At 38.4% G+C, this 19,283-nt stretch overlaps 1 protein-coding gene across 1 annotated transcript in view; it reads right to left on the bottom strand.

The window, feature by feature from the left end:
• LOC124722669 (spidroin-1-like) overlaps positions 1 to 3,384 on the bottom strand; it is a 33,702-nt gene extending 30,318 nt beyond the window's left edge. The window contains exon 1 of the mRNA XM_047247813.1: positions 3,281 to 3,384. Coding sequence (XP_047103769.1) covers positions 3,281 to 3,384 — 104 coding nt within the window. The remainder of the gene's footprint in view (positions 1 to 3,280) is intronic.
• Positions 3,385 to 19,283: the final 15,899 nt, after the last annotated feature.

The raw sequence follows: 19,283 nt of genomic DNA, 5'->3' as shown, positions 1-19,283 counted from the left end.
CAAAAGAAATAGTACTGGCAAATGATCAGGTTCTGCCTAAATGGCGCTGTTGTGAATATGTGGATCCTATACCAGGAGCTAAATAACAATGTGAGCTTACAGGAATTTACCAGATGTATTGTACTTTCAATTCCGACTTCAAAAGCCAAGAGGTGTGAGGCCAAGATTTCTGTCACTGGTGAAAGAAGACGTAAGATTTGATAATGTAGGAAACATAATTGATAAGCAGAGCACGCAAAGAAGATGTGGACAGTGTTGCAAATTCACAAAATTTCACTGTGTAAAATGCAATGTGGGACACCATTCAAAGCGATGTTTGATTTTGTATCACCGGCACTAAGAAGACTAAGTTGTCTAATAAACTATTATTTTTGTCATTTGTTCTTTATTATTGCAATGTTTTACTTGATTCATGTAATGCACTACAGTTATTTTGTTGGTTCTGTTATATGAATTTGCCTTGTATACTTAATGTATAAATAAATAATGTAACCTTAAAATACAAATAAAACAAACATTAGAATATCTGGAAATTATTATTGTACTTTTTCTTCATTTATTCATGTAATGAATGATAATCACGAAAAATTCAACATAGTACTTATGATAAAATTGTGTAAGGAATTATACTCCTTACTGCCCATCGTATGATGTATCACACCTCAATAATTTTACCCCTTACTACCCACCGTATGAGGCTATATCATACGTAAAAAAAAATTATTAATTTAAGGTCACCATCATAAATTAACATTCATAATGTGATTATTAATCCATGTAGGTATTTGATCTGAATTTTATAAAAATCTTAAAAAAATTAATTCTGCCGTATAATGGGTTAAGCAGAAAGGATGTAATGTGTGCCCTACAGAAGTGGGGAACCGCTACGGCCTCTCTAAATGGGTTGCAATGCATGGCACAGTTGAGTGCAGGAAGAAGAAAGGACTTACAGTACAGGGGGTTTTGTGATGTGAACAGGCCCCATGCACTAACGTACCAGACCACAGAACGGGTGACTCCAACTGGGGAATGTGCAAACAAAGTTGCATGAAATTTGAGTAAAAGAGTCTTTTTTCTGCTGAGCTCAAGAGAGCGTTATTGAATTTCACCACAATTTTGCTGTTTCAGACGCATCTACTACTTTAGCCGCTGTCTCGTCATTGCAGTTGCTGCTACCAGGCTTCGACCCACTGCTGATGCTCGCCACTGGGCTCTGACTCCCAGCCACCCACTTAGGTTGGCTAGTGCGCAGCTAATAACCCTTTTTTTCTTTACTGTTATTTCAATTCCTCACAACGGGGGCCGCTGGCAGTGGACAAAAACAGCACTTCAGCCAAAGGTTACAAAAACTGTATTTAAAAATATTTAAAACAGTTAACAGGTAACAATAACAGATAATTTTGTAAAAATACAAAGGTGGACGATAGTGACAGTATTTACATAAAAATATTTGACAATGAATTAGTATTTGTAAAATACACATAGATGAAAATGTTGACCTTTTTTAAGTTTCTTTTGACGATTTTATATTAAAGTTACAATATAGTCACTTTTGGATGTGAATAATCTCCTGGTGTAATGGTGGTGCTAGGTGACACAGGAAAAGATTGTCATGATGGTGTGGTGATGAGTATGAGTATGAGTATGAATATGAGTATGATTATGGGGCCCTGTAGAACCGCAGGTAGCGACTAAAAGTCAGCAAGGTGGATGAAAGGAGGAAGGAGAAAATTAGAGAACGCAGAAAAGAAGCAAGTAGCCACAGTCACTACAAAATCTACATCATCATCTCCTGCTGAAGTGCTTCAAAACAGTGTGGTCATATAAATCCTGCAGAAGGTCATGTCAGCCAAATATGTCCCAGTTTTAGAAAACTGTTCTTATGTCCGACCTCTAACTGACAGTAATAATTCATGTATAGACAACAACAAAATTTGTAAAGGTAACGGCGATGTAGATGTGAATGTCAGCCAAAATGTAAAGCAGAAATCAATAAACGAAAAAGGTGACCCCCTTTTCTTAGCAGACAGTGACGGTAGAAAATTAAGAAACATTTTGCAAGACATTAATAATGACTTTCAACTGACCAGCGTCATCAAACCTAGTGCAGTAACGGAAAATATCCTTGACGTAGACTCTCAAAAGATCATGCTGTAACGAAATGATTTTGTTGAATGTGTTACTGATACAAATGATGTAGCAAATAACGAGTCAGAAACTTGTCTGAGATCTCTACAGAACATTTTAAAAATTAATGACTCTAACAATACATCTGTTATGATACCCTGCAGGCATCACTTAATTCACAACTCTTGCGTAAATAAAGAAATCAGAAAAACACAGACAGAAATCAGGAAGCTATGCTCCCAGTATGCAAACGGTGATGTTGTAAATGCAGGTGATTTGAGTAAAACCTTCCCACTAGGCATAGAATACACCTTAACTATGAAGGGAATAAGCTATTGTGCAACAGAATCAATGAGTTAATTAAACTTAGACTCCAGCTGATTAAAACATCTGATGTCAAATGTCACGTTTTCAACAACAAAAATAGAGTAGGGGAGAGTGGGGGAAATGCACGCACCTAAGGAAAAATCGATGTGAACCATTCGTTACATCATTAAAACCTACGAAAATAAGTACATACCTTACAATGGACATTTCTCCACATATTCCAATCGTCTGTAAATAGTTATAAACAGTACCTTAATTTTGAACATTAAAATAAAAAGTGGCAAATGCGTGGTATTCCCCACCTCTGAGGGTAATGACATGCAAAGTACTGGGTAATAACACGTAAAACAAACAAATCATAAAAATGAACAATACTTGCTATTTTTATTTACTTATTAGTTACTACAAATAGTTAACAGTATATTTAAGAATGAAATAATGTAATTCTACAAACATCTCTTATAATTTTCGTTTGTTCTTTACATTTTTGTTGATGTGAGAAGAGTTCATTTTTTCATAAACAACATATCACAGTCACATTTTCCCCCCTTTCCCAAGACGTGGCCCCACCTATTTGCCTAACACCTTTAGGAGCCATAATTCTCTCGAGCTTTTGTATAGTATTTATGCCCATTTCATCGACGTTGAACACTCGCCGCTCTTTAAATTTATATTTTTCAAAGACATTTCTAAGTTTTTAAATTTTGCATTAACCTCTTTTTCATTAAATGCCTGTATTCTGTTAATGCTAGTTGCTTCAGGTTTTCTCATGCTAATACTTGGGTTTCTTTTTAAAAATAGAGCTAGCCAGTCCTTTCCAGCTAACCTAGATGACTTAACAAAATTGTTTGCAATTTTGTTAGCCTCTGCATAATCAAATGCAATCTTTCGCAGCTGGATGCATGTAAGGCCATAGAACAGCTTGGCCATTGTAACAACATGATCCCTAATCTCATTTTCCTGTTCTGTCGAAAATGTTAGGTTTCTTACAAGTTTTAGACCCTCGGTATTTTTAACGTTCATTCTCGTTTGCAGAGTAGCTTCATGCATCCCGAAAACTCTTCATACTTCTCTTATTTTTCTTCCAGATTTGATGGCATCAAGAACCTTACAAAGTTTCTCTTGCCTCCATTTTGCTTTCTCTTTTATAATATCTACCCATCTGAAATTTAAAAGAAAACCTCGTTATTATTGAAAATATAACCTGCAAGGGGGAATACCACGCACTTGAACAGCTGCGTGGCATTATCCCACTAAGTTCGATGACTAACCTAAGCATAACTCGGCACCTAATTGAAATAGCGGGACAAATCTGCAATTAAATTGAATGTTTCATCTAGGGTTAGTAGCTGATACGCAAGAATTACATTAAAGCGACTTATAGTAGCGCTAACCTCGCAAAATACAGCTGACCAGAATTACATGAGACACGTCGGAAATAAACAATACTTCACTGCTCCAACAATGCCACTGGAAAATGGCTGCCGTAAGCTGCGCAGTAGTTGTTACTTCTGCCGGCAGGGTGTAGCACCAACTGCGAACAGCTTGCGCCATTCAAACTGCATAAATCAACTTGCATGGGATTACCCACATGTGTGTAATTCCCCCACCTTCCCCTACCTGTTTTTGGAGAAGCTTTAAAGGACAAACGTGTTCTTGCATCTGATGCCCCATCACAGGAAACAAGTAAATAGGACCAACTCCTATCGGCTTTGGACCGCAAGTAACGAAACTTTAAAAGACTATAGTATTTAATTTCGGGAACTTACAAATAACAGAGCCCAGTGTAAAGACTTTTTACTGGTTTCGTTACATAAAAACAAGTCTTCTGAATCATTTTGTGCAGAAAATAAAGGTGACGACTTATTTCTTGTTCTAAATTATTGTAACAATCCTGCAGATTCAAAACCTGTAAACAACATCTGTATTTATTATCAGAATATTCAGTCTGTAAGAAAGTAATTTTTGGTATTACAAGTCTTCTGCTCAAATGTTATTCATAATCTAGTTCCCATCTCCAGAATGAGATTTTCACTCTGCAGCGGAGTGTGCGCTGATATGAAACTTCCTGGCAGATTCAAACTGTGTGCCCGACCGAGACTCGAAGTAGGGACCTTTGCCTTTCGCGGGCAAGTGCTCTACCACCTAGGCTACCCAAGCACGACTCACGACCCGCTCTCACAACCTTCAGTTCTGCCAGTACCTCATCCCATACCTTTCAAACTTCACAGAAGCTCTTCTACAAACCTTGCAGAACTAGTGCTCCTGGAGGAAAGGATATTGCGGAGACATGGCTTAGCCACAGCCTGGGGGATGTTTCCAGAATGAGATTTTCACTCTGCAGCGGAGTGTGCGCTGACATGAAACTTCCTGGCAGATTAAAACTGTGTGCCAGATCGAGACTCGAACTCGGGACCTTTGCCTTTCGCGGGCAAGTGTTCTACCAACTGAGCTACCGAAGCACGACTCACGCCCAGTACTCACAACTTTACTTCTGCCAGTATCTCGTCTCCTACCTTCCAAACTTTACAGAAGGTTCACAGGAGAGCTTCTGTAAAGTTTGCGAGGTAGGAGACGAGATACTGGCAGAAATAAAGCTGTGAGTACCGGGCGTGAGTCGTGCTTCGGTAGCTCAGATGGTAGAGCACTTGCCCGTGAAAGGCAAAGGTCCGGAGTTCGAGTCTCGGTCGGGCACACAGTTTTAATCTGCCAGGAAGTTTTAGTTCTCTTCTGTCTCAATGAGCACTGGCTCAAGGGTGAAGAATTGTTGATTTCTAAATTACCAAATTGACAGTAGCTATAGTTGGTTATGTAAAAGGGGTGATAGCTGTCTAATTCTTGTCAAAAAATTGGGTTAAATTCGGTAAATTAAACAAAACCAATCATTTCAATCATGAGAAACACTTTGAACAGTGTATACTTGAACTTATTGATAATAAAATAATCATTATTTGTGTATACAGATCACATGATGGCACTTTGTCAAATTTTTTACTGTTGCTTAATTAAAGATCTAAAAAATGTACAATTATTTCAATTTATATTGTATCACGAATCCTGGAAGGATGTGTTCAGTGAAGATGATACTAATATGAAAGCAAAAATATTTCTCGATAGCACAAATATATCAGTTTATAAGGTGTGGCTTAGAGGGGGAATAATCACCTCCTGTGCTACATAAAGGAAACTATATGAGGAAAGTAAAGCAATATATGATTCCAGTTTTCATATATTTTATAAAAAATACAAAGAGATACTTGGTCAAGTTATAAGTAAGGCTAAGCAAATGTCAAATAATAATTATATATTATATATAATAATAATTATATATAACTCTAATGGCATAAGTGAGGTAACTGGGGATGTTACAGGCACCATTGGAACCAGAGGTTTTAAAGAAGATCCAGATCATTTAATACACAATGTAACTATAAAATCAGATGCGAAGGAGATAAGTGGAACTTTTAACAAGCATTTCTCAAGCATTGCTTCTAATCTTGCATCACAAATTACGTCATCTGTGCAGTCTTTCCCCCCCCCCCCCGAGTTTATAAAATCAGGTACCTCATTGTACTAACACCAGTAACTCAAGAAGAAGTGCTGAATAATATCAGTAGTAGTAGCAACTCATATTCATCTACTATTGATGGAATGTCCGATTTTTTATTAAAAAATATTGCTCTAGAAATTATAATTCCATTTTGTGATGTAATTAACAGTTCCCTAATTAAAGGCTGTTTCACAGATGTTTAAAAACTGCTAAAATTATTCCTCTGTTTACGAAAGTAGACATAAACGATGTCAACAATTATCGACCAATATCTATTATTTGTGCCATATCGAAGGTCATAGAAAAAGTAGTGTATTCCTATGCAATTTCATTCCTTGGCTCATATTGCCTACTCACAGCATATCAGTTTTGTTTTCACAAGAAACCAAGCTTTACTTTCTTTTACTGACCAAGTTCTAACTGCTCTTAATGAAAAACGTCCTCTTTCTGGTCTGTTTGCAGACTTGACTAAAGCCTTTGACTTAGTCAAACACTATCTGCTGCTCGAAAAACTGGAATTTCTTGGCATCAGTTGCACTTTTCCTATGTACCTTCAATCATGTCTCAGTAACAGGAGGCAGGTTGTTCAATTCTCAAACAAAGATCGCATTACAGTTCTATCCAATGAAACTATGATCAGTTGTGGTGTCTCTCAAGGTTCAGTCCTTCAGCATTTACTTCTACATCTACATGGATACTCTGAAAATGACATTTGAGTGCCTGGCAGAGAGTTCTTCTCCCCATGTAAGTCGGTGTGAACAAAATATTTTCGCATTCGGAGGAAAAAATTGATGATTGAAATTTTGTGAGAAGATTCTGCCGCAATGAAAAATGCTTTTGTTTTAATGATGTCCACCCCAAATACTGTATGATTTCAGTGACACTCTCTCCCATATTTAGGGCCAACTCCCAAGTTTTGGCCATACAGATATTTTTCTAAATAGTTTTGCAATTTATTTTCATCTTCTTATGACTTTACTAGTCGATAAACCACAGCAACATCCGCAAACAATGATAGATGGCTGCTCAGATTGTCTCCTAAATCGTTTATATAGATAAGGAACAGAAAAGGACCTTTTCCTGGTATTTATCAATTAGCAGCCTTGGAATATGGCTAACGCCTTATCTGTACCGCTTGCAGATCACACAAATCTTTTTTTCATAAATCCATCTCTCCAGGTTACTAAGGATGTAATAACAGATTCTCTCAACAGACTAATTTTTTGGTTACAAAAAAAGAAACTACAAAAAAAGCAAAACTGCTCATATGCTTCTCAGTGCCTTCAAAAATGACCCTACCTACTTGGAATCCATACTAATTGGCAATGAAACATTAGAGCAAGTCAATGAGATCAAACTTCTTGGAGTGTAGATAGACAATAACTAACAGTGGAATATTCACAGAGAAAAGCTACCAAAAAACTGAGTAGTCTGTGCTATGCTTTTTGTATTCTTAGTCAGTCCTGTGGTATCTCAGTTTATTTTGCTTAAGTACACTCAGTTCTCTCACATGGTATCCCATTGTGAGGGTCAGTATTTGGAAACAATTTTGTGATGCAAAAAAGGCTCTTGAAGATAGTGAAACAGGTGTATTCATGTACCTCCTCTAAGCCTATTTTCAGGCAACTGAAAATACTGCCTGCTGCCTGCATTTATATATTTGAAACTGTTACTTTTGTTAATGAGAATTTGCATTTGTTTCAGACCAATAAATCCATTCATGATCGTAATACTCATACTACTGCCGACATTCACGTAAGTAATCAAAGACTGACCATAAGTTTACTTAGTGTTAGAAATATGGATAGTGTGCTTTGAAATAAACTATCGCCATCAGTTAGGGACAGCAAAAATGGGTTTAGGAATAAAATAAAACACATCTTACGTAAGCATTCTTTTTATTCTGTTAATGAATATCGACAATCGAATTCGACTTAAAAGTTGTACTCTTAGTCTATAGTGTGGCTATACTGTAGTATATAAGTTTATTGTAATAGTATATAATTGATCTGAATTGTGCTGTTATGTTTTTGTGTTTTATTTTTAATTGTTAGCATTTTTCATTTGCAGTTGACTAGGTTTCGTAACTGTGAATAAATCTGATGAGCTGTGCTGTGCTCAGTTATTAGTGTATTATCACACAGAAGCTAATTTGTTCAGCAGTGTTGCATAATTTATATCTTAAAATTTGTATCACATATCGTAAAGTGAAATTTCGTTCTAAAAATTTAATTTTGTCCAATATTCTCATATGTCGTGTACATGTAGGATTTGACAGACTGAATAAATAAATAAAGAAGCGTTTTTGACGCAGCTGTTATGCTTCTACAAAGAGTAAGGCCTGTAGCAGTTCTCGTATATCATTCTCCTGAAAGTGATGCAGAGAAATTACCTGAATGCTTAGAAAAGCTTATTGTCCATATACAGAAATACACCAGATACAAAATTCTAATTTTTGGAGACTTAAACATCGATGTCAGAAAAAAATACAGCTAAAATATTAACTTAGCAAATACGTTAAAGTCATATCATCTTTTCTTTGCCAATGAAAATCCTACAGGAGTTCAATCCTGCCTTGATAACTTCATAACAAACATACATAAAAGTGAATTTGAATTAGGACTGTTTAATGTTGATTACCTATCAGGCTGTAAAGGTATGTGGGTGAAATTATTTACTGACAAATTAAATTTATACTAAGAACAAATTCAGTATTGCGATCTTAGATTATTAGCTGATAAGAATATTAGCACCTCTAGAGAGGAACTAAAACCAGTAGACTGGTATTTTGTCTTACTTTCTTGCAACCATGTTGAGGAAGCCTTCAAGCGATTTATGAACATTGTCTCCAAAAGTTTTGTTGCCCAAAGATCCAAAAACAATTTAATAGCAAAGTCATAAGGCCCAGGTATCCAGGACAGAAATAGTTTATGCCCGACTTACAGAAATTAAGACACTTGGTAATTATTTGCTATGAAAAAGGAAAAAGTGGTTTTATAGACAAACCAATTTTAATCAATTGTTTTGTCAAGGCAGCAAACCCCACTACCACACCAACTTCTAGTGTGCATATGTCCGATTAAACGTACATTCCTAATATAAACCCCATTTCTGGCAATCAGTTTCTTCAAAATTGTGCAATCACTGTGCCAACTTTCAAAGGGTTATAAATATAAGTATGTGACATTGTTAAATCAATAACAAAACTAGGGAATTCAAAATCTGAGAACGATTATGTCTCATCAAATTTCGTGATTAAAAAAAAAAGTAGATCTCATATCAGACCTTCTTGTACATTAATAAACTACATGTATGATAGTGGCGATTTTCTAGAGTGTCTCGAAAAAACAGTTGTCATCCTCATCCATAACAAGGGCAACAAGTTATGCACAAATAATTATGGTCTAATGTCACTGGTAGATATTCTCTCAAAAATAATAGAATACTTGGTATGACAGGCTATTTGCAGACATTTACCTGAAAACAATATTCTGACTCAGTCTCAGTATGGTTTTAGGTCCAAATTATCAACAGTGGAAGCAGCTGAAGACATCATTTCGTCTATACAAACCTCATTTGAATCAAAGTTATCTGCTAAAGCCATTCTAGTCCACCTAAGCACGGCTTTTGATTTGGTGAACCACGAAATACTCCTGGAGAAACTTTGGTGTTATGGTGTCAGAGACTTAGAACTCTCCTTCGTAAACATCTATCTCAGTGACAGGAAACAAATTGTAGTTTACAATAACCAAAAGTCCCAATACATAGATGTAACTCAAGGCATTCCTCAGGGTTCTGTGCATGGTACACTACGTTTTATAATATTTGTGACTGATGTTCCCAGTAACATGCCCTGTAAATCTGTACTTTATGCTGATGATAGAACATTCATTAGCTGTGGGAAAGACATAAACATACTGAAGCTGGAAAACAAAGAGCATCTTAACCCATCTAATATATGGCTCAAAGCCACTGAGCTATGGTATCTATCAACTATGAAAATACAGTACACATCACTTTCAGTTTATCAAGTAGTGAAACTGAGTATACGACTGTTAAGCTACTTGGTGTAAACCTTGAGTCCAAATTAACCTGGGACAAACACACAGACCACATATGCAGAAAGCTCTCTTATGTGCCTGTTTTACTGACTAAACTACAGAAATCTGTAACAATGCCTCTGTTACTTAACTCCTGCTATGCCTTCTCTCACTGCCATCTGCAATATGATATCCTTTTATGGGGTAATTTTGCAGGGGCCTAAAAATTTTCTTCTAGCAAAAATAGGCTACCAGGTCTATTTCTGGAGGTACAAACTCTAAAACCTCCTGCAAACCACTTGTTAAAGATTTAAAAGTATTGACACTCCCATCACTTTTTATATAATGTTGCCTACTAACGATTAAAGGAGATTTAAACAACTACATATTAAGGGAAGCTGATCACCATTATAAAATTAGGCAAATGAAATAGATAGATATGACCACAGCTAGATTAAAGAAGACACAGTCTATTTCTGAATACTTGATCATAAAATTATTTAATATTTTGCCTCTACAGGAGCATCATATCTTACTTAATGACTTTAAAACAAAAACTGAGAAATGTTTGAAAGAAAAGGCTTTCTACAATATTTCAGAATTTCAAAACTGTTCTAAGGATGACCTGAGATACTAAATTATTTCTGACTGTAAACTATTTGTATTTACCTTAGTATAACCATGATTTATTTGATGCAACTGTACCATAAAATAGGGTAAAGTCAATCAAATTTAAATTTTTTTAATGATTTTGAGGTTATGTTACAAAGTCAAATGACCAGAAATTTAATTTTTTATTACAGCATTCTTTCTTTATTTGATGCCTTAAAGAAAAACAGGATTGCTATTTTTTAAAGAGGGTCATATTTTACTTTAAATATGATCAAATTTACTTATCAAAGTAGGGTAGAGTCGAGCACTGATAAAATTTAAGGGGCGGCTTCTGAGGTTGTGCCATTGTGCCATGGCACCACTTGTATAAGAAAGAAAGAGGAATCTATGCAAACTGTGCATAAAACATTGTTTCGGAGTATGTATTTTCTGATTTGAAGAGGCGCGTTTCGCCGCCCGCACTCTCGCGGTTGTTTTCTAAAGTTTGGAGCCAAATGCATATTGGCACTGTCTGCCCCATGGAGGTACCTCCATGGTCTGCTCTCATAAGGGCTGCGTGATAAGCTCAGCTGTTGGTTTGTACATGCTCTTATTACGAAAGTAGAGCCATAGCACAGACTGTGGCCATAGCTAGTCTGGCTCAAAGCTTCACGTTCTTTCCGCCAGAGAGCAGTTAAATGCAGGACCTGTAGAAGCACGATCTGCCATCTAACGATCATGTTAGAATACATCGGGCTCAGATTTCTTGTGATCCAGTTTTACAATCTTTATGCAAGTTAATGCTAATACATTCCTAAGCGCTAATTGATGCTTAATTAAATCTAATGCAGAAATAATGCACTTAAATATCGTATTTAATAGCTATATGTAATTTGAATATAATTATGCCCTTCGATTTTGAAACTAAGAGCCATTATTTCAATATTGGTATATTTCACAACAGCAGGGCTGTTGCTACAGACCAAAAGAACAAACGTATCCACCACCGGTTGAGCATCTGTTTTCCAAACAAAGCTGTAGTATTTCTGTTTATACTCGTTACGTTTGTGTATTACAGTTCTGTACAAACACGTTGTAGTTATTGTGAAGTCAGGTATTTGACCGTATATAGCTGTCTGCACAGTGTTACCTGTAAGGCAAAATTCAGTTGACTGTGAAAATAGCAAACATGAACAAAGCAAATGAGTTAGTAAAAACATCGTTTATCAACAGGACTCTCAGATAAAAAAAACACTAGGTAGGCCACTTCCGAATTTGAATCTGTAGCACCAAACAAAAAATCGACGCAATAAGTTCTGTCCAGAAATTTATCAATAGAAGAAATGGATTTGTGATTGTGAAGAAAGCAGCACTGTTTTTTGTTTTCCATGTGCATTATTTGGGAGGAGATGTTACTTGGTGTAAGACAGGAATAACTGATATTGGGAATATATGGTCTAAAATGAAAGTTCATGAAATGTCGAAGCGACACATGAATAATACGCATATGTTGGGTTTACACTAGCAAGTCGTTTGCAGAAGTTATTGCTGCAAGTTATTGCGAGCCACTTGCAGCTTTTTTTACACAGCAGCGCAAGAATTAAGCAAGATTCTTCCGCAAGTTATTTGGCAAGAAACTTGCGTCAACAACTTGCTGATACTGTTTACATATGGTTTCAGTACCACTAAGCGTGTCAGGCGACGTATAAAATTACAAGTGGGCAGGTGGGATATGCTGCAGTACTTGTAATTGTAATGAAAAATGGGAAAAAGAAAAACAGAAGTATTCGGGTTAGAAAGTGAATAGTGACAAGATCGCAGAATGGTGCCTATAATAACCTTTTGCAAGAACTTAGCATTGAGAGCATGGATACTTTTGAAAACTTTTGCAGAATGCCCTCAAATGATCTGGAGTGTTTGTTGACGTTAATAGCGCCAGTCAAAACAAGACACAAATTTCCGTACTGCTATTTCAGCAAAGGAACGTTTGCTAGTCACTCTAAGATTTATAGCTACAGTTGAGCTTGTAATAAAATAGGCCTTTTCATTTATTTATGTGAAACATACAACCAAAAGAAGTTTGAATTTTGAAATCTTTTCTTTGTAGGAGACTCATACAAGTCCCTAATGTGCTTGTTTCATATTCCCATCAGCACGATTTCTCTGATCGTACCCGATGTATGTAGAGCCATTTTTGATGTCTTGAAAAGGGAAAAATTATTTGAAGGTATGTGAAAACACAACAATGAAATTAAATTTTTATTGAAATAAACTGCATTTTACAGAATGATATGCTTACAAAATGGAAAGTGACAAGCTAATTAAATAGAACATGTAATAATTACACATCGTCTTTTTCTAGACTCCTAAAACTACAAGCGAGTGGATGCAGGTGGCAAAGGGGTTGTGTCTTCAAGTTATGCTACTTTTTCTGTGTACTTCTTTCACAGATGTGATTTTATTTAATGCGCTCATCTTCTTCACTCCATCCTTAAGGTCCTGGTTATGCACGTTCCGTATTTCGGGGTAGTTCTCCACGGCTTCAATAAAATGTTCTGTATCCTGCTTCATCCATTCCCGTTTCTCCTCCATTTCTGAAATTTGTTTGCATATAATACGTAAGATGGTTGTATAAAATTAAGTCACCACATTAAGTAAAATATTAAATATGAGTGTTATGCAGACAACATACTTACTATAACTTGCGCTTCCTACTTGCAGGAAATAGAAATAAATCCTAAAGCTGCAAGTTACTTGCAGATACTCCTTGTGTGGTGTTCACACTGGAAGCGGAAAACGTGCAGCAAGTTACTTCCGCAATAAATTGCTACGGTCGCAAGTCGACTTCGCGATAAGTTTACACTCGCAAATCGCGCGCTAAGTTTCAACGCGCAAATAAATTGCTGCAATAACTTTGCTAGTGTAAACCGAGCATTAGTCTTTCATTTCTAGACAAAACCAGCATTCAGCAGAAATTAGATTCGTAATATAGACAAACAATTGACAACCACAGCAAATGTGTAGAAGAGAATAGATGTATATTGAATTTAATTATAAAATGTACTCAGTTCTGTGGTGCTTTGGAACTGGCTCTCAGGGGCCACGATAAATCATATGCCTCTCAAAATCAGGTGGTTTTTCGTGAGCTAATTCAATTCAGTGCGGAACTGGATAAACATCTTCAAGTTCATCTCATTCAAGGATCAGTGTTCAAAGGCATTTCTAGGACTGTTCAGAAAGAACTACTGCAGTGCACGTTGGATGTGCACCATGATGAAGTTCGTAAAGAAATAAAATGTGCCGATTACGTTGCAATAACCGCAGATGAAAGCACAGATGTGTGTTGCGAATTTCAATTGTTTTTTTTTTGCATTATGTTGTTGAGGGAAAACGTGTTGGAAGATTTTGGAACTTTGTTAATCCAGAGAGTCAGCATGCTCATTCTATAGCTGAGAGTATTCTGAAAGAAATTGAACCATTACTTGGCGATGATCGAACATTACTAATATCTCAGAGTTACAATAGTGCAAATGTTATGAGTGGCAAGTCGAATGGTGTTCAGAAATGAAAGACAAATATCCAAATCCAAACTACATCCATTGCTATGCGCATCAGTTCAACCTTATTTGTACGGCAGCTTCTGTTACTCGCAAAGTCCGCATCTTTTTTGCACACCTTTCAGGTAATTCTTCTTTCTTTTCTAACTTGCCTCAGAGATCAAAGGTGTTGCATAGCATTATTCAAAAAAGCTTGTCCTGTTTGTATGACGAGATGGAATTACCATTCGCGAGTAGTAAAGGATGTTTTTGAAAACAGGAATAAACGATGAAACTTTCTGGCAGATTAAAACTGTGTGCCGGACCGAGACTCGAACTCGGGACCTTTGCCTTTTGCGGGCAAGTGTTCTACCAACTTAGCTACCCAAGCACGACTCACGCCCCATGCTCACAGCCTTACTTCTGCCAGTATCTCGTCTCCTACCTTCCAAACTTTACAGAAGCTCTCCTGCGAACCTTGCAGAACTAGCACTCCTGAAAGAAAGGATATTGCGGAGACATGGCTTAGCCACAGCCTGGGGGATGTTTCCAGAATGAGATTTTCACTCTGCAGTGGAGTGTGCGCTGATATGAAACTTCCTGGCAGATTAAAACTGTGTGCTGGACCGAGACTCGAACTCCGGACCTTTGCCTTTTGCGGGCAAGTGCTCTACCATCAGAGCTACCCAAGCACGACTCACACCCTGTCCTCACAACTTTTCTTCTGCCAGTACCTCGTCTCCTACCTTCCCGAGTTCGTGTCTCGGTCCGGCACACAGTTTTAATCTGCCAGGAAGTGTCTATCAGCGCACACTCCGCTGCAGAGTGAAAATCTCAGTCTCGAGGGATAAACGATGTCTGCCAAGAAGCCACGGATTCTTGATGGCCATAAAAAAGAGATGCTTTGGAAGTGTGCGATACCATCCTTTCTGAAATAAAATTACGTTTCCAGTTCACTGCACACCTCATTGCAGCCAACGTATTTGATGTAAGTCAGTTTGACAAATACATGACAGATTTACCTGACAAATACATTAAAGACACATACATATATGGAAAAAAGAAAGTTAAAGGGTGAACTTCTATACTAGGCCTGAGCTGATAGCAGTTGCATTTCTTTCGCTGATTCTAGAGGATGAACTTCTTGACGCATTCGACGACGAGACTGTTAAAGTTTTGAAACTGCTAACCATGACGCCTATCTAGACATCAGTAGCTGAGCTGTGTTTTTCGACGTTCAAGAGAATTAAAACGTTCCTGCGTACCACCACTCAGGAAGGTAGGAGACGAAGTACTGGCAGAAGAAAAGCTGTGAGGACGAGTTGTGCATCGTGCTTGGGTAGCTCAGTTGGTAGAGCACTTGCCTGCGAAAGGCAAAGTTCCCGAGTTCGAGTCTCGGTCCGGCACACAGTTTTAATCTGTCAGGAAGTTTCATATCAGCGCACACTCTGCCGCAGAGTGAAAATCTCGTTCTGGACTTGCTGTCATGTCTTGCAGGAATATATCGATCTCCTGCTGTGCATAAGAAGAGCGCTGTTGTAATAAGTGTTTATTTCTGTTTCTCTATAATTTTTGTTTGATATCTTAATATCTTAATATAATATGAATTAACGACAAAATTCTGTAATACGTTCGATGCTACCAAACTAAGTTCTTTTGGCACCACCAATGGAATGCCTCACCGGCTGCCACTGGAATATTATAAGAGTAAAGTCGGTTATTAAAAACAGAAAATGAATAAACTTATTAGTTATCTATATTCTGTAAATTTCATTATTTATACTTATCAATTATTTAATTACAGTCACACACAAAAGAATATTTGAATGGTGTTTCTCTGCATATGGAAACACACATACCATTATACCAGAGCACAAAAGCACAGACAACATAAATTATAGTTGATTACTAAAAAGCGTGTAGATCATGTGATAAAATCACATAATAAAAATGTACTATTGTGATCCATATAAAACAAAATTTAAGATCTAACATATACTGCATTTTTTTACACCAGTGATGTAATGGACTTGAGAGGGGGAACCACACATACAATGAGTTACACAACCAAAGTGTTTCTTGCAGTTCTGTGGCTCTCTGTCAAACAAGATAAGCCATCTGTGAAACAACACAAGATCAAATAGAACTTCAGACCTCTGACAAAAATCCGTCAATTACTGAGACCAGTTAAAGATGCAGCAGGTCTCAGTACACCTGGGGTTTACAGGTTACCTTATGAGTGTTGCCAGTCTTACATCAGACAAACAGTATGTACCGTGGACCAATGCAGGATGGAGCATGAGAGGTTTTATCACCTACACTACCATGAGAAATGTGCTTTACTTGGACATACCTTAGAAAATGGGCATCAGATAAAATTTGATAAAATATCCATCGTGGCTCACACAGATGGCTTCTGGGATTGTATAATTATGGAAGCCATTGAAATAGAAATCATTGATAACATGCTAAACAGAGACAGTGACCTGCAGCTCAGCACACTGTGGGATCCAGCAATCACACAGTTAAAGTGGGTGCATCAGATGCTGAGTCAATGTATGCCCATATATGGCTATGTTGCAGGCACCAGTGAAGTCACAGCCGGCAGCCAGTGTACAAAGGGGTGTACCAGCAGCCCTCTAGCAGTCATATCACTTGACAAGGGCCAAGGAGTACTTGACCAAAAGCTTGTGTAATTTTAATCACTTGACATGCTGCAAACCCAAAAACTTTTTATTCATTGCAAATGCATGACATCGTACAAATGAATTCCAATTACTGATCAATCTGATTCTACCCACACTACTTTTTCACTTCAAGTTGCAGACATATTGCAATCTGTTTCACTGTATTTATTTTGTTAATAAATTTAAATTTATTAATAAATATTGCACCAGTATGTACAAAAATCCAATTTATAAAGGTAGTAGAGGACAAGCCATTTAGTATGCTCATGTCGAACAATTCAGATTACTGCCTCACTCCTTCAATTAATCTTTTGTCATTTATTACAAAATTATAAATTGTAACAAAAGAAATTACAAAACAAAATTTATATAAATAACAAAAGTAACAAACAACAAGTAACTGATATCAACCACAACAAAATGAAATATGAGATCTGCGAATGGCCATGTATCAGGAGGAAATGAGCTTGGGGGGTCACGTAATTAACAACAGACTTATAATGTCAACCATCAAAACTTTCTTGCTCAGAAGCCTTAACAGTGCCATCATGTGACATGATATGATGGCACAGCTTGTGTGGATGCCACCATTTGAAATGCCTTGCAGAATGTATTAATGGGGCAGGTCATGATGACAAGTGTTTATGTACATAGAGCCCTATGATTTGTTTTACACCTGTTGTGCAGTAGAATGCCTTATAAAGTAACTGAGCTTATGACATAACTGTCATGGATTGTGTACTGAATTAATTTACAGAATCTACAAAAAAATTATTAATAACTCTTACCTCTAAACAACATCAGTTTCTTATACATAATTCATTCTGAGATAATTATGTATGTTAAATGAGTTACTACACTCCTGGAAATTGAAATAAGAACACCGTGAATTCATTGTCCCAGGAAGGGGAAACTTTATTGACACATTCCTGGGGTCAGATACATCACATGATCACACTGACAGAACCACAGGCACATAGACACAGGCAACAGAGCATGCACAATGTCGGCACTAGTACAGTGTATATCCACCTTTCGCAGCAATGCAGGCTGCTATTCTCCCATGGAGACGATCGTAGAGATGCTGGATGTAGTCCTGTGGAATGGCTTGCCATGCCATTTCCACCTGGCGCCTCAGTTGGACCAGCGTTCGTGCTGGACATGCAGACCGCGTGAGACGACGCTTCATCCAGTCCCAAACATGCTCAATGGGGGACAGATCCAGAGATCTTGCTGGCCAGGGTAGTTGACTGACACCTTCTAGAGCACGTTGGGTGGCACGGGATACATGCGGACGTGCATTGTCCTGTTGGAACAGCAAGTTCCCTTGCCGGTCTAGGAATGGTAGAACGATGGGTTCGATGACGGTTTGGATGTACCGTGCACTATTCAGTGTCCCCTCGACGATCACCAGTGGTGTACGGCCAGTGTAGGAGATCGCTCCCCACACCATGATGCCGGGTGTTGGCCCTGTGTGCCTCGGTCGTATGCAGTCCTGATTGTGGCGCTCACCTGCACGGCGCCAAACACGCATACGACCATCATTGGCACCAAGGCAGAAGCGACTCTCATCGCTGAAGACGACACGTCTCCATTCGTCCCTCCATTCACGCCTGTCGCGACACCACTGGAGGCGGGCTGCACGATGTTGGGGCGTGAGCGGAAGACGGCCTAACGGTGTGCAGGACCGTAGCCCAGCTTCATGGAGGCGGTTGCAAATGGTCCTCGCCGATACCCCAGGAGCAACAGTGTCCCTAATTTGCTGGGAAGTGGCGGTGCGGTCCCCTACGGCACTGCGTAGGATCCTACGGTCTTGGCGTGCATCCGTGCGTCGCTGCGGTCCGGTCCCAGGTCGACGGGCACGTGCACCTTCCGCCGACCACTGGCGACAACATCGATGTACTGTGGAGACCTCACGCCCCACGTGTTGAGCAATTCGGCGGTACGTCCACCCGGCCTCCCGCATGCCCACTATACGCCCTCGCTCAAAGTCCGTCAACTGCACATACGGTTCACGTCCACGCTGTCGCGGCATGCTACCAGTGTTAAAGACTGCGATGGAGCTCCGTATGCCGCGGCAAACTGGCTGACACTGACGGCGGCGGTGCACAAACGCTGCGCAGCTAGCGCCATTCGACGGCCAACACCGCGGTTCCTGGTGTGTCCGCTGTGCCGTGCGTGTGATCATTGCTTGTACAGCCCTCTCGCAGTGTCCGGAGCAAGTATGGTGGGTCTGACACACCGGTGTCAATGTGTTCTTTTTTCCATTTCCAGGAGTGTATGTTCTACAAATACTTCTTCAAAATTACACAGGACTGAAATCAGTACCAGCATAATATGAGAGGATAGTCATCTTACTGATTTCACAGCTTTATGTCCAAAGACAGCACTAATAAAGCTTATTTTGGTCATGATGCCGTTTATA

This window comes from Schistocerca piceifrons, chromosome X (assembly GCF_021461385.2).
Source record: "Schistocerca piceifrons isolate TAMUIC-IGC-003096 chromosome X, iqSchPice1.1, whole genome shotgun sequence".
NCBI lineage: Eukaryota > Metazoa > Arthropoda > Insecta > Orthoptera > Acrididae > Schistocerca > Schistocerca piceifrons.
This window is presented reverse-complemented; position numbering and strand designations above follow the sequence as displayed.